Source organism: Pseudochaenichthys georgianus, chromosome 7 (genome assembly GCF_902827115.2).
Source record: "Pseudochaenichthys georgianus chromosome 7, fPseGeo1.2, whole genome shotgun sequence".
Classification (NCBI taxonomy): domain Eukaryota; kingdom Metazoa; phylum Chordata; class Actinopteri; order Perciformes; family Channichthyidae; genus Pseudochaenichthys; species Pseudochaenichthys georgianus.
In genome coordinates this window covers 24,176,613-24,190,493 of record NC_047509.1, presented here as the reverse complement: position 1 = coordinate 24,190,493, position 13,881 = coordinate 24,176,613, and the positions used below count along the sequence as shown (strand labels likewise).

The 13,881-nt window shown below is 41.4% G+C and overlaps 2 protein-coding genes across 6 annotated transcripts in view; one reads left to right on the top strand and one right to left on the bottom strand.

The window, feature by feature from the left end:
• LOC117449929 (band 4.1-like protein 1) overlaps positions 1-7,279 on the top strand; it is an 87,850-nt gene extending 80,571 nt beyond the window's left edge. For all 5 annotated transcript variants that reach the window (XM_034087861.2, XM_034087866.1, XM_034087865.1 and 2 more), the window contains 7 exons: positions 297-671; positions 1,723-1,941; positions 3,492-3,551; positions 3,694-3,783; positions 3,950-4,030; positions 4,483-4,599; positions 4,699-7,279. In XM_034087861.2, the coding sequence (XP_033943752.1) occupies positions 297-671; positions 1,723-1,941; positions 3,492-3,551; positions 3,694-3,783; positions 3,950-4,030; positions 4,483-4,599; positions 4,699-4,704 (948 nt within the window). In that variant the 3' untranslated portion in view covers positions 4,705-7,279. The remainder of the gene's footprint in view (positions 1-296; positions 672-1,722; positions 1,942-3,491; positions 3,552-3,693; positions 3,784-3,949; positions 4,031-4,482; positions 4,600-4,698) is intronic.
• Positions 7,280-8,513: 1,234 nt separating this feature from the next.
• The window catches only part of cntn3a.1 (contactin 3a, tandem duplicate 1), a 116,129-nt gene continuing 110,761 nt past the window's right edge, over positions 8,514-13,881 (bottom strand). The window contains exons 22-23 of the mRNA XM_034088025.1: positions 10,752-10,917; positions 8,514-9,947 (exon numbers count right to left, since the gene is read on the bottom strand). Coding sequence (XP_033943916.1) covers positions 9,856-9,947; positions 10,752-10,917 — 258 coding nt within the window. The 3' untranslated portion in view covers positions 8,514-9,855. The remainder of the gene's footprint in view (positions 9,948-10,751; positions 10,918-13,881) is intronic.

Here is a 13,881-nt window from a genome sequence, read left to right as displayed (position 1 = left end):
CATATCTAAACAACTGGTAAGACCCCACCACCAAAATGTAAAGAACTGTAACACAATAACTGAATCTTATTATTAAAGGGTTCCCATCCCGTGAAAATGTATTGTATATACAATATAGGTAATGGAAAAGATTCAGTCGAAATACTGAAAATTGTTGTTGTTTCCTTCAGATCTTCTTATATAATAATAACATATATAATCAAAGAATGTGAGCTACAGTGGTTCACAGCCTTTGATTATATAAGTCATTATATTTGGAGTTGATGTAGTCTCATGTGCTGCACTCTTCTCTGTAGAGGGAACCGTGGGAAAGACGTCTAGGCTCCGTCTCCGAGGACGACCAGGACCCCGACATCCTGTACCTGAAGGAGACCCACCTGGGCATCGAGAGGAAGTATTCCAGCATCACGGTCAGCTCCACGTCCAGCCTGGAGGCTGAGGTGGACTTCACTGTCCTCACTGACCTGCACACTGGCATGGAGGAGTTCTCCAAGGGCATGACGGAGCTGGGGGACAGGGTAGAGTCACCTGACGTAGGTCTCTGCTTTAGCATGGACATGCTCCAGCAGCAGGCCGCCTTTGAACCACCCCCCCCACTGGTGTCAGCCCCTCTGACCAAACATATCCAGGCAGAAGAAGTGCGGCCAGAGGTCAAACGGTCTGATATGCAGGTACAGCAACATTTGTGTTTGTAGCTTCTCCTCTATTTAGATTCTTCATGCAGGTAGGGTAAAACTATTCTATTTTTAGGCACCTAAAAATACGTGTCCTCTTTTATACAAACAGCAGGGCAGGTGGGCATGGATGTGAACTTGAAAGAGATATTTTTTTCAAGAAATCACCAACGTGTTTTATTTCTATCTCCATGTGTTTAATGAGATGCACATGATAAATACAAATAGTGTGTGCTATTGCTTTGCCAAAACAACAGCAAGTAGGATCGAACTCAACCGTATCCCATCTTAGTGCCTCCCTAGTTTCCAACCAAGTGTGATGACAGACCACCAAAGTGAGGTGTCGATGAGTTCATTCAAGTTTTGTTTACAAGCCTTGTGGTGGGCTAATGTGAGTGTCGAAATAACAAACAAAAATAGAACAGTGGCGACATTTCTAACTAATAAAAAACAACAAAGTAATGTGTTAAATGTGTGTTTTTTACACATTTCACACAGTTTTGTGTCTTTTCTTTGTTGTTATTTCTTTTTTTTATGATTTTAATAGTCAAAAGGCTGTGCAATATAAAAAGTAAACATCACAAAATCTTCTTTAAATATTTATTCTGATTCTGAGATATGATTCTGATATTCTGACAGAAAAGCAGAGCAGGCAAAGTGACTGTTATGAAATGTGTTTCAAGTTTAATTCTCTTTATGAAGCAGCACGGAAGGGTAATGAGGACATATCCTTCATCTCTTCTTCTGTGGTTTTCATTGTTTTTCTTATCTATTTTAAAACACATCTTTTAAGCACTGAGCTAACAACAAATCTTCCATCTGAGTTATATTAACACTCCCTTGTGTTTGTCTTTTGCTTGTCTTTCTTTGGATTTACTTTATGCTTTAAAAGCTTCAATAATAATCTTGTCATTTGCAACTGAAAAAACATAATTTAAGCCTTTTTGAAGCTCTGATTTCCCACAAAACCTCAGAAAAACACAACAGAATTTCAAGCTCATCTGCTATGTGTTAAAAACTACAATGTGTTTTCTTTTTCCTCTGTAAGCCTGTTGTACCCAAAAAACCAAAGAGGTCCGTGCCGGTGTCATCGTCAGTGGACAGAGAGTCGCAGAGAGAAGCCGGTCGCCATTCTGCCGTCACACCACTGAGCAGGGAGGCCAGTGACCTCATGCCCACCCCCACAGTGAGGAAGACGGACGTCAGGACGGAGACCCAGCCCAACGGCTCAGAGGTCACCACAACCATCGTGGAGTTTACAGATCAGGTTAGTTCAATGTTTCACTGAGAAATGTTAAAGATAAAATGTATATGTTGGACTAGAGCAGGGGTGTCCAAACTACAGCCTGGCCATTTTGAATTGGCCATCAGCAAATTCAAAAAGTACAATGACTTAAGTATAATAAACTTCTGCTTGTCTTATATTGTACTTCTTTAATATATATATTCTAATATATTACACAGTATTCATGTGTTGATTAGCCCAATTTTCAAATAAATTCAGTCAATTCAAGTTGAAAACATGTTCTAACAAATCTAAGTTCCATCCATCCATCCATCCATCTTCTGGTGATCAGTTGACAACTCCGCCCCTCTCTTTACCCGAGTGTCCAAAACATACGGCCTCAGGTCCGATGATACGATAACGAAATCGATCAAGGACCTTCTGCCTAGGGTGCTCTGGTACCACGTACACTTATGAGCATCCTTATGTTCGAACATGGTGTTTGTTATGGCCAATCCATGACTAGCACAGAAGTCCAGTAACAAACCACCACTCCGGTTCAGATCAGGGGGGCCGTTCCTCCCAATCACGCCCCTCCAAGTGTCTCCATCATTGCCCACATGTGCGTTGAAGTCTCGCAGCAAGATTAAAGAGTCCCCTTCAGGAGCCCCATACAGGACTCTTTCCAGGGTCTCCAAGAAGGCTGAATACTCTGAACTGCTGTTTGGTGCATAAGCACACACAACAGTCAGAGTTTTCCCCCCCATAACCCGCAGGCGTAAGGAGGCGACCCTCTCGTCCACTGGGGTAAACTCCAACAACGAAGCACCTAACCGGGGACTTGTGAGTATCCCCACACCCGCCCGGCGCCTCACACCTTGAGCAACTCCGGAGAAGAATAGAGTCCAACCCCTATCCAGAAGTAAGGTTCCAGAGCCTACGCTGTGCGTAGAGGTGAGCCCAACCAGATCCAACTGGTAACGCTCCACCTCCCGCACAAGCTCCGGCTCCTTCCCCCCCAGAGAGGTGACGTTCCACGTCCCCAAAGCCAGCTTCTGTCGCCCGGGTCTGGTCCGTCGAGACCCTCTGCTTTCACTGCCACCCTTCTGGCAATAAACTTCTGCTTGTCTTATTTTGTACTTCTTTAATATATATATTCTAATATATTACACAGTATTCATGTGTTGATTAGCCCAATTTTCAAATAAATTCAGTCAATTAAAGTTGAAAACATGTTCTAATAAATCTAAGTTGATAAGTAAAAAGCCCAATAACAAATGTACATAACAACCTTGAAATATACCCTTCATATTTCCTATTATAAGCAATCTGAAGCTTCTGTTTTAAGGAATGAGCTGCTAACAAAATAAATGGAGAGCTGTAATTTAGGCATTTTCAAGTATCAAGAACAATTGACCTAGATTGGATAGATTTTTCCAACTTACAACTGAACTTATGAGGAAATATACCTCACCTAGTGAGTGGCCCAGCCCTTCGTATATTTTTCTGTGGCCTTCAGTGCAAAAGGTTTGGACACCCCTGATCTAAAGTATTACTTCCCAGAAGTCACACAATACATTTGTCTGTTTCAGGGTCACGGTATCACCAGCCTGAGTGAAGTTACCTACTCCACCAGACAGAGCATATCCCCTGTGAGTACGAACAGAAGGACCTTTCCCATTTTAACTTGACCTAAAGCAAGCACACTGCTCTCCTGGGTTTAAACCTACTTACTGTCAAATGTCCAAAAAAATTCTAAATGCATGTCCTGATAACTAATCTCTTCTTTCTCAGGTGCATATGGGAAGTCTTAGAAGAGAGGCATCAGGGTCGCCTATCCTCATAACGGAAAATGTTACCTCGGCAACCACTCACGTCTCCAAGGTAGAGAAGCTCAAGTAGAGTAGACCTTACAAAGTGCTCAATTTAATGTATGATTACGATAAAGTGGGTTTTACATCAAGAGAGGTTCATTTCTTCTGTCTGAATACAGTCATATGTGGGCTCTACTTCTGAAGGCTATTAAAAGAAAAGCCCTTGTGTGTTGCAGACGGTGAAAGGAGGATACTCAGAGACCAGGATTGAGAAAAGGATCATCATCACAGGAGACGATGATGTAGACCAGGAACAGGTGAGCTGAAATGAACTGTGGAGCAAACGGTAAATTCAAAAGAACCATGTCGTCTGTTGCTGGATGTTGTATTTTTGGGAACTTTGTAGTTGTTGGACCTTTGCAGGACTGTACTTTTTATCCTTAAAGTGAAACAATGGCCATGTCAACCATTCATAGATAACGCCTTATTCATAATGCATATATTATTTGCAAACATTAATGTACCTCAGATTAGATCAATTGTAGCCCTCTTGTGAAGTGAATAAATGAAATATGCTAAGTAAATCAATTATATAATTGAGCATCTGGGAATTTTTACAAATCTTAAAACAAATAATTGGTAAACTATAGCTAAATAAATTTGTCAAAAAAAAAATTGACATTACAGTAATGTATTAAAAAATATATTAAAAAGATTACTTAATTAATTTTTTTCTGTGATACATTTGATATTTCACTTTTTCTTGCAGGCTCTTGCTATTGCAATACAGGAAGCCAAGCAGCAGCATCCAGACATGCAGATAACTAAGGCAGTGGTTGTCAGGGAAACAGAATCGTCCACTGAGGATCGTCACGGCCCATCAGAGGTACGAAAACCATCTTGATTTTATATGATTTGGCCCTCACTATCAACCTTTGAGATAAAGGGATTTAAGGTTGACGCTGTCTTCTCTCTCTACCTGCAGTCCTGATTTTATGATACGAGAGCGCCCCCCGGTGGACCGGAAGTGGCAGTGCCAGGCCTGAAATTCTCCCCCCACCTCCCTTCTGATAGACTTCTGCCAGTTGCGCATATGGAGCCTACACACACCCCCCCCCCACACACACACACACACACACACACACACACACACACACACACATATACTTGCCACTGGAAATCCGAACATCTGGAACAATTTAAAGAGATCCCAATCCAACTAAATTCCCTGCAAAGCTCTCAGGGCTGCTACTGTATATTAAAACCATTTTCTTAAGTATTCCTCGACGGTCAAAGGGAATCATTCATTCACACTGTGGAATAATCCAGGGCCATGTGCCATGTTGGTACCCACAAAATAGAAAAAAAACTAGGAGTGTCTTTTACATGTCTGTGCTGCTGTACTGAATAATTCATCAGATTACTGCTGTGTGCTGTAAAAAAAACTGCTGTAAAAAAACTACTGTTTGTGCTTACACATAGAATAATCCATCACATTTATCTCTAGTAATGATGGAACATCCAGTGAAGCAGGGTTCAGGTCCGTCCGTCCGTCCCCCCTCTGTTACACTGATTGATGAGGATGCACTGAGCAGATCGGATCATGTAGAGCCAATCAGATCCTCTGTTGATCATTCCAGCCTGAGCTAGTATTTTCTGCTCCTCTATTGGTCTCACCTGAGAATTTACTTCTGTAAAATGTATTTGGCCATGAAGTATGCTTCGCTTCATCAGGATGGACCTTGTGGGGGCTGTTGATACACACAGTGAACTCTTATGTATTTACATGGTGGAGATGTAATGTACAAGCCCAGTTCCTCTCCTTTCACAGCCTTTAGATATGCTTTCAGAAGTCTGTATGTAATACCACTTTGGCCATTTAGTGTAGTCGGTACGTAGAGTATAGGCTCACACCCTTGTTCAGGTCACAGAACGGGCTGCTGTGTCAGTACAATTAGTATTTCAGATCATATTTGCATGATATGTTCTGGCATTATTGGATTGTAATTGAGTATTATAGATATTAACTAATAAGAGTAATGGATCATGATGTCCAAGATAATAAGGGCGACAAATCTGAAGTTAAATCGGAGCTTATTAAAAAAAGAAAAAGAAGGAAATGAAGCCTTCTGACAGGAAATTAAGAATATTCAGAAGTAGTGGGACATTTCACAATGCATTCAGTTTTGTTAAACCCAAGATTCAATGACAGCTAAGTGGCTACAGTGTCTTCTCCTTATTTAAGCCACTAGTGCTGATACACATATCTTCATTTTACATATCAATTAGCTTTTAATTTAATCTCCCTGTGCAGAAACATGAGGAGACCTACATGAGTTGTGGTGAATGATATATTTTGCAGAGTTATTTATTGTACAACACATTTTCTCTGTCTTTGAAAAATGTTGGGATGCATCTGAGCCCTTCCAATAATCTTTTGAGAAAAGTAAATATACAGTAGGAGCAGAATCTGTGGACTTTTAATTGTGTGTGATTTGTCACATGAATGTTAGAGGAACGTAGTATGCCATGTAAGGTAGCAGTGAATTGTACAAACTCTGATTTTATATTGAAATATTTGTATGAAAAAGCAACAAGTCCAGAAAGTCAAATGCATAAACTTGACACGGCAAGGTTTCCCTTTAATAATGGTGTATTTAACATTACCTACAAGGTCTCTGTCTCCTTGCAAATGTCACATTTTATATAAAAATCAATACATTCAGCAGCAAAATCACTCAATTGAGTAAAATCATGTTATAACCCTGTCATGTAAGGTTTATGAGGGTATTACTGAAATATGATTTAGGCTTTCAGATGCCAAACCTTTCTGTCAACTTTCACGTGTAGTGTAATTCCCGTTGTTATTCATATTTTGGTTCAAAATCCTTTAAAGTGATGATTAATCATGGATGTCAACCTGGAAGGTAAAAAAGAAATGCAGCCATGTACTGTATATTTGATGCCGTTTGATGGATTGTGAAGATGTAAAGTAGTTAATGGCAATGGGCTTGATGTACACTAGGGGGCACCAGTTACCAAACAAAGAAGAGAGCTTTGCAACAACATGGAGCATTCCCAGCTTAAATCATTCTCACTATTCCTCAATAAGGTGCGAAATTATCCAAATCATCCCTGGATCAAGTGATGAGATAAAACCGTTCTTCCTGAGTCCAGAAAAGGCGGGCCCTTGGACATCTGACAAGTGATGACCGGAGACATTTGGCTGTGGATGAGACACATGGTGCTGACGTCTCATTGGACGACCTCTGGCTGATCCTTAAACCTCTGTACAAAGCTCCCCCCCCTCCTCCTCAGCAGCTTCCTCCCCTCTGCTCTGCTTCTTTTGCCTGGTGCCGTGTCTTCGCTGTACATTGTAATTGCATTCCTTCGGAAAAAAATAAAGAACAGAAAAAAAATAAAACAAGATCTGAAGGGATTCCATGTGTTTGGTCTCTTCACATATCTGTGTTTGCATTATTACGGCTGTCATGCATTTGAGCTTTAGGCCCAATAATAAAAGTGCATCCATGGTATTTTGTTAATCATGAACAAATTATTCAGTATTGAAGAAGATTTTAAGTTTCTCACATATGTATAGGCTCTATCTGTTTTTATTGTTTTGTAAATTATATGGAATCAGATGGTATTATTGCAATTATTACTCACCTACTGCTTTTGTAGTTAAGACTCTCCTTACTGCTAAGAGAACATGTTTCAATCATTTGATCTTAGTCGTATAATTACTTTAATGAAAACAATTATTTTATTTTAATTCAGAATGACTGATTCCAAAGAAACTAATAATAATAAACTAAATGATTCAACTTGTTAAAGAAATCCCTACATACATGTTTACACAATGTGTATTACACAAACAGCACACTCCATTTGAATGACCTGTATAATGTAGTTACCGTGGTGATACCTTGACCTGCTGTTGGAAGTTTCTGCTCTCCACAGCAGATCAAAATAACCCAGCATTTTAGAAACATGAAGACGATGCTCTCCTCCGTGTGAAGATCGCTGCAAGAGCACCAAAACATCTCACAGAGGCAAATAAACAGTTTAAAAGGGAAGAGATGTGCTGATATTGATTGCACTTATGAGTATCTGCTACCTAATATCGATCAGTAGCATCCATGGAGGTTGAACAGAGAAAACAATGCTTCTCTTTTTCTCTCTCGCTCGTGTTTGGAACCAGCACGACATTGACCCTGAGCACAAAGGAAAGTGTTTGGAAGAAAAACAGCTTCATTCACATTCTAACATGTCCAAGTCAAGTCCTGATCTTTAATTTAATGGAATACTAAAGTATGACTGAAGTTCATCCAAGAGACCTCAGACTTAACAAAGACTGGAATCAGTCCTTGTTTAGAAATGGGCTGAAACACATCTACAGTATATTATTTGTTGAAGTCAGTGTTGCAAAGGTTCTTTTAGTTTTCATATTTTTCATATTTTTCCATCCCAAACTCTGAATGACTCACCAACATCCTCCACTAAGACATGTCAACATCTTTGCCTGTTGAAATTTATGTTATTACACATTATATGACTTTTGGGTACTTTCTCAGCATTAACTCTAACTTCCTTTTGTCTGTGTGACATTTATGTCAAACTGTGTATTCTTGACCTTTGAAAAAATTGCTTTCTCAGCTTTTTTTTTCAGAGCAAACTCCATCTGCTCAGTAAGAACATATTACCTTTACTTCGCATAGCACAGCCTGGTGATGGACAACCTTTGGCTCTTTGGGCCTTTTTCTGACACCAAAGAAAGAAAAGAGGAAAATGGCATTATATTTATTAAAAGCAGGCTGATTCATCCAGACATCCTAAGCAACGTAGGTACGTACACTGACCAATCTCATGCCAAACAGCAGCTGACAGTGAAACACTGTCCCCTACTTCAAATAAGATAGAAAATCAGTATCACTGCCACTGTATCACAATGCTCATCATGAGAGACGTAGGAGAAAGGCATGTTGTTTCTGAGCCCAAAACGGACAAAAATATGATCTAAAAAGTAACAAACGGGAAATTCTCAACAAAGTGTAGGGCAAGGTCAGTTATCCATAGGTTACAGCATGAGTGAGCCAAAACACAATGCAGGAGGAGGAAACATAAATAAAACTCTCTTGAATAATAATAACATGGATACTAATCAAAAGACTTAAGGCTCATTTGGGACCTGAGGATTTCAAATATACAGTGTATACAACAAAGCGGCTCCCACTGCTCAGCAAGCCTTTGTTACACACTTATCACGGATGTGGGAGAAAGGTAAGACATCAATTAACCAACACAAGTCTGCTGTTTACAACTGAAGCCATATTGGGGATGTACACGCTGCATTTTCACACAAAGATACAACAGTTGGAACTGGACCTAGTCGATTCAATACCTTTGGTTTACATTTTCATGGCAACTTTGAGGTTTGGATGTAATGTGGTGTAACGTAAAAGCATGAATAAAATCCAAGCAAAGTCAAAAAGGTCCCAAATTCTTGTTTGGCAGAAAGGAATGAGGCTTAGCTCCCTGTTTTTTGGCAGGGATTAGTAACAGTTGGTTTTCCTTCGTAGACAGTGCAGGAGGTTTCCCAAAGAGAGGAGGGAAAACACTTTACCCATTTCTTGTCTTAAATGTAACTTCACTCACATGAATATGAGCTATGCAAGGTCTCCTCCATCCCCATTCAAGATGAAATCTCAGCATCCAAAAAAAAGTCCAAAGGTTCACACAAAATCCATCTCACAGAACCTGCACAGTCCAAAAGAGAAAACATATACACATCCTATTGTGCATCACACACCACCGGCTCCGAGGTTCAAACCATATGAGAATATCCACTGCTTAGAAGGGGGCAAAGAAAGATACATAATTCAAAGAGACTGCCGTCGAGTCATGGTGTCCTTTCACTTCCTAAAAAGCAACTTCTGAAAGAGCCACTTCCTTTCAATAACTCCTTCAGAAAGGCGGTGAAAGAGAAACTTCCCCACAAAGAGATCTTTGTAGAAAGAAGAGGAAAGACACAGTAGGGAAGGGAGCAGGTGGAAATGCGGCTGTCAGTCTCTTGTTGTCTCTGACCTGCTGTTTCTCCTCCTAAAAAGCAGCTGTAGCGCCTGGTTGATGCAGATGTTTGTCATAGTACAGTCCTGACTGTGATGATTAACGCTGCAAGGTTGACCAAGGAATATGGAGAAGACTCTGGAGCTGCTCCTTTGGCTATGGAGCCTGAAACACACAAACAAATCAACAAACAAATCAAGATCCAGCAAGTGCATGTTTAGTGTTTAAGAGTCTGGTATGGTCTGGAAATGTAGTTCTGTATACATGGCTTGAGTATGAACTCCTGACATGAAAGCGTCATGTTTTCTTATCACAGTAAAACATTATAAATTGTATTCAGTGTAACGAATTACAGTGTGGTGTAAGTACACAACTGTGTCGATAGATGGCACTGGTACGCTGCCCTCAAATATGGCTTTCAGAGAGCTAGAGTGTACACATGTAGGGTGGTAAGGAAAAATACATCCTAAAACCACCAGCTACTGCCAATATTATTTGCATGTCTGAGTCCATTTAGCCGTTATATGTTACATTTCTCAGACTGTGGATGTGAGACTATATTTTACAGCTAAGGGAAATGTAAACACCACAAATATACTTAGCTTTCAGAGAAAATGCGTATTTGAAGACTCACGTTTTTTTAACCAGCATTTAATGGTGGGATACCTCTTTGAAGATTCAGAGATTCCTGTTTATGTAAACAGCCCTAAAATACCATAATGCAAAGCAGCTAAATAACATGTTGCCTACTAGGCATATTTTAAAGCCCATAAACAAAAAAGTGGACAAAAGAAGTTGAGGAAATGTGGACAAAAAATAATTCTCACATGATCGAAAGACCAGTGTTTGCAGTTACACTTTTCATGAGAAAATCTAACTCAGCTGAATGTATCTGTTTTTACACTGACGTCTCGCACTCAGAGACACACAGACATCATTTTCACATGTCATGTGTCAGCACTGTCCCACCTGCTATTTTGGGGATGGTAATCTGGCTGCTGCTGCCTTCCCCTCCCTCACTGAAGGGTTTTATCTGGATAACGTAGTCCTGGTTGACTGGCAGCGACAACTCCAAGGAGGTGGTGTTGGTCTCCACCACACTGGGGTGGCTGTGTTTGTCCTGGCTGTACATCACCTGCAGGAAGCAGAGAGGCAAAGACGGTGACAGCGTGAAGCATGGCATGGAGCCACAAATACATGCATCATTATGAGGGGTTTCAGACTGTCCTCGTTGATGCTCTGACAACAACATCTCTCTCTTTCTCTCAGACAGCTCCGGGAGATGTCATGTGCTGCCTGGGAAACTAACAAGGATAAATCTGACTGTAGATATCTACACATGGCTGTGATGGAGCAGCAGAGGAGAGGGGGGTGTAGAGATGCATCCATCCGGTCTGCTGCAGCCTGACTCTGAGCTGTGGATGCATCTGCCCATTAGATTATACACTAAGCCCCACTCTTGTGAGACTCCTTTAACGTAGTGAGAATTATGTGCTGCTACTGTACGTGACTAAGACACCGATTTCACACTTATATAGTCTCAATGTAGGAAGCTGCAAATTAAAGGCATTTTTGATTGGTAAGCAACGCAGCACTACAGAATGAGTCATAACAACCTGGAATGAACTAATCATTAAAATATGTATTATGCATATGATGCTGCTATGAAAACGTACACATCACAATTAGGGAAAATGCGAAGATCTTTTTTTAAGTATTCTGCAATAACACCCCTATTTAAACAATCAGAACAGTTGTTTTTTTCTGAGGCTGACACCATGTGGCCAAAAAGAATGAGATGTGGGTACTGTGGTTTTGAAGGGATTGTTATTTTAAGGCGAGGAGGCAATTTGTGAAGGACCTTGACATCTAACAAACAGCGTACCATCAAAAAATATCAGCGTATTAATAAGGAGTAAATGGAGCACGTGACAGTATGTCATACTGTGTTTTGTTGGAATCTAAAAAAAACATTTAGTTGTCAGAGTTCTATTTCGTCCCTACTGACTGCCAGAGGCGGTGCTTTAGCACTGGATATGTCCATCACGTGCATGCGCAGCTCGAGTACCAATAACAACAAAGTCACTAGAGGCTTCTCAATACTCAAATTTCCCCTCCTCGACTCCTCGGTCCTCCGGTAGTGACCCGGAAATGAATTTCAGCGCGCCATTTTGAAGGACATCTCATTTCTCTAAATGCACACCGAGGACCGAGCATCGAGCGTCGAGGAGGCTCTCTGGAGGAGCTATAACCAAGGATACACTGATGGTTCCTCCACGGCTCCTCCGCGGATGCATTTCCGGGAACTGTGGAGGCGTGACGCACGGCCGGACTTATCTCAGCCAATGGCATCCCCTGGATATTATTTTAGAAACTGCTCTCATCGCGTCGCGATGTTTCCAAAGAGAACAGCTGTGAGGTCCGTGCAGAAAGCAGAGCAGTGTGTAAAATATATATCACTCAGTATAACAGGCCTACTCTCTTTATTTGCTTTAGTTTAGTAGATATCTACAAACAAAGAGTCGATATTTTTCTAAGACCATTTAGTGCTTCACATAATAAAATACACAACGGCTGTAGCCTGATTATGCTTTAGGAGCTGTAGGTGTGTGTGGTAGGCCTACAGTGTGTAGGTGTGTGTGTGGTACAGTGTGTATGGTGTGTGTGTTGTACAGTGCGTTGATGCAGCGGACAGACACGTCTCAGTTGGTTTGGTGTCCTCTGCTTACTTTTAATACTTGTAAATAAGACTTTTGGCCCATACTTTATTTCCCTCATTGTAGCGACCAGAGAGGGGGGGGGATATATATCCAGTCTCTGATAGTGTTACGTTATTATGAGAGTGCTCCGTTTGATTCTGAAATGGTATATATTTATATAAATATATATATATATGTGTGTGTGTGTGTGTGTGTGTGTGTGTGTGTGTGTGTGTGTGTGTGTGTGTGTGTGTGTGTATCCGCATCTGTAGCCTGTTATTGTCTCATTATACCGCACTGTTAATGAATTAAAAGTAAATAAGTCGTCATGAACACATCTGTCCATCAGACAGAGGCTGCTGCCTCCTGTCATCATTAATGGACGTCTCTTTAAAATGACCGCTCAGAGGAGAGGAGTTCTCATTTCTCTAACCACCTGCTGCTTCGCCTCCTCTCTCCTCGGCTCCCCTCCTCGACTCCTCCGTTCGCCTGTGGGCGGGACTAAGTCTCGAGGATAGGAGTCGAGGATAGGAGTCGAGGAGGGGAGTTGAGGAGGGGAGTTAGAGAAATGAGAAAGGGCCCGGCTATATCTGCCGGTGTTGTCAGATGATCTGTTCCTTCATCTTCTCGCTGCGCGAGAGTACCATGGCTACATTCTTGTAGCCTGCAGCGTTCGGTTGGAACGTTTGATCTAAGGCTTTCCCTGCAAACAGCTGGCTGCGTGCAGCTTCGCGACCGATCCAGTCGGAGACGCGGGCTTACTCGTTCTCCAGGACGTGTGGCCGGCTGCGACACCAAGCCGACAGGTTGGTGTCGGCTTGGTCTGTGATGGCAGTGTTTCCTCTCCCTCTCCCAGCTAAGTTGTCCTGATTACTGTCTTGTTGCTATTTGGCTCAAACTTTTTGGTGACGGCAGCATTTCCGCTCCCTCTCCCAGGAGTTGCCCTTGTTGTGCTCTGTTGTACTTTTTCTGATCGTGGCGTTGTGCCAAGCTATCATTAGCATTTTGAGTTTCCAGCTTTAGCTGCATTTCTCGTTTTATTCAGCTAGCAGTAGCGTGGCTCAGCCTAACTAAAGATGTAGCACTCCAGATCAGACTCAAATGTGTCCCAGTCAAAAGCCCAGCGGATGCCAGTGGCTGGGGGTGTTGCCAAATTGCTAGAGGGCGTTGCCCAATTTCCCCATTTGTTCAATTACAGGATTTAACCATGAGATGGCACTTCATTCACAAAATACACAAAGACAACTGGGTGTTGTAGAACTTAGTCTGTTTGCAATGTTTGCAGCTCTGCAGTTGTGTTTGCTGAATACTGTAGCATTTAATCACTTATTTGTTACTGTGTGGTTTTCACAAGCTACTATAATGAAAAAACATCAATATTTTAGATCAAATAAAGTATA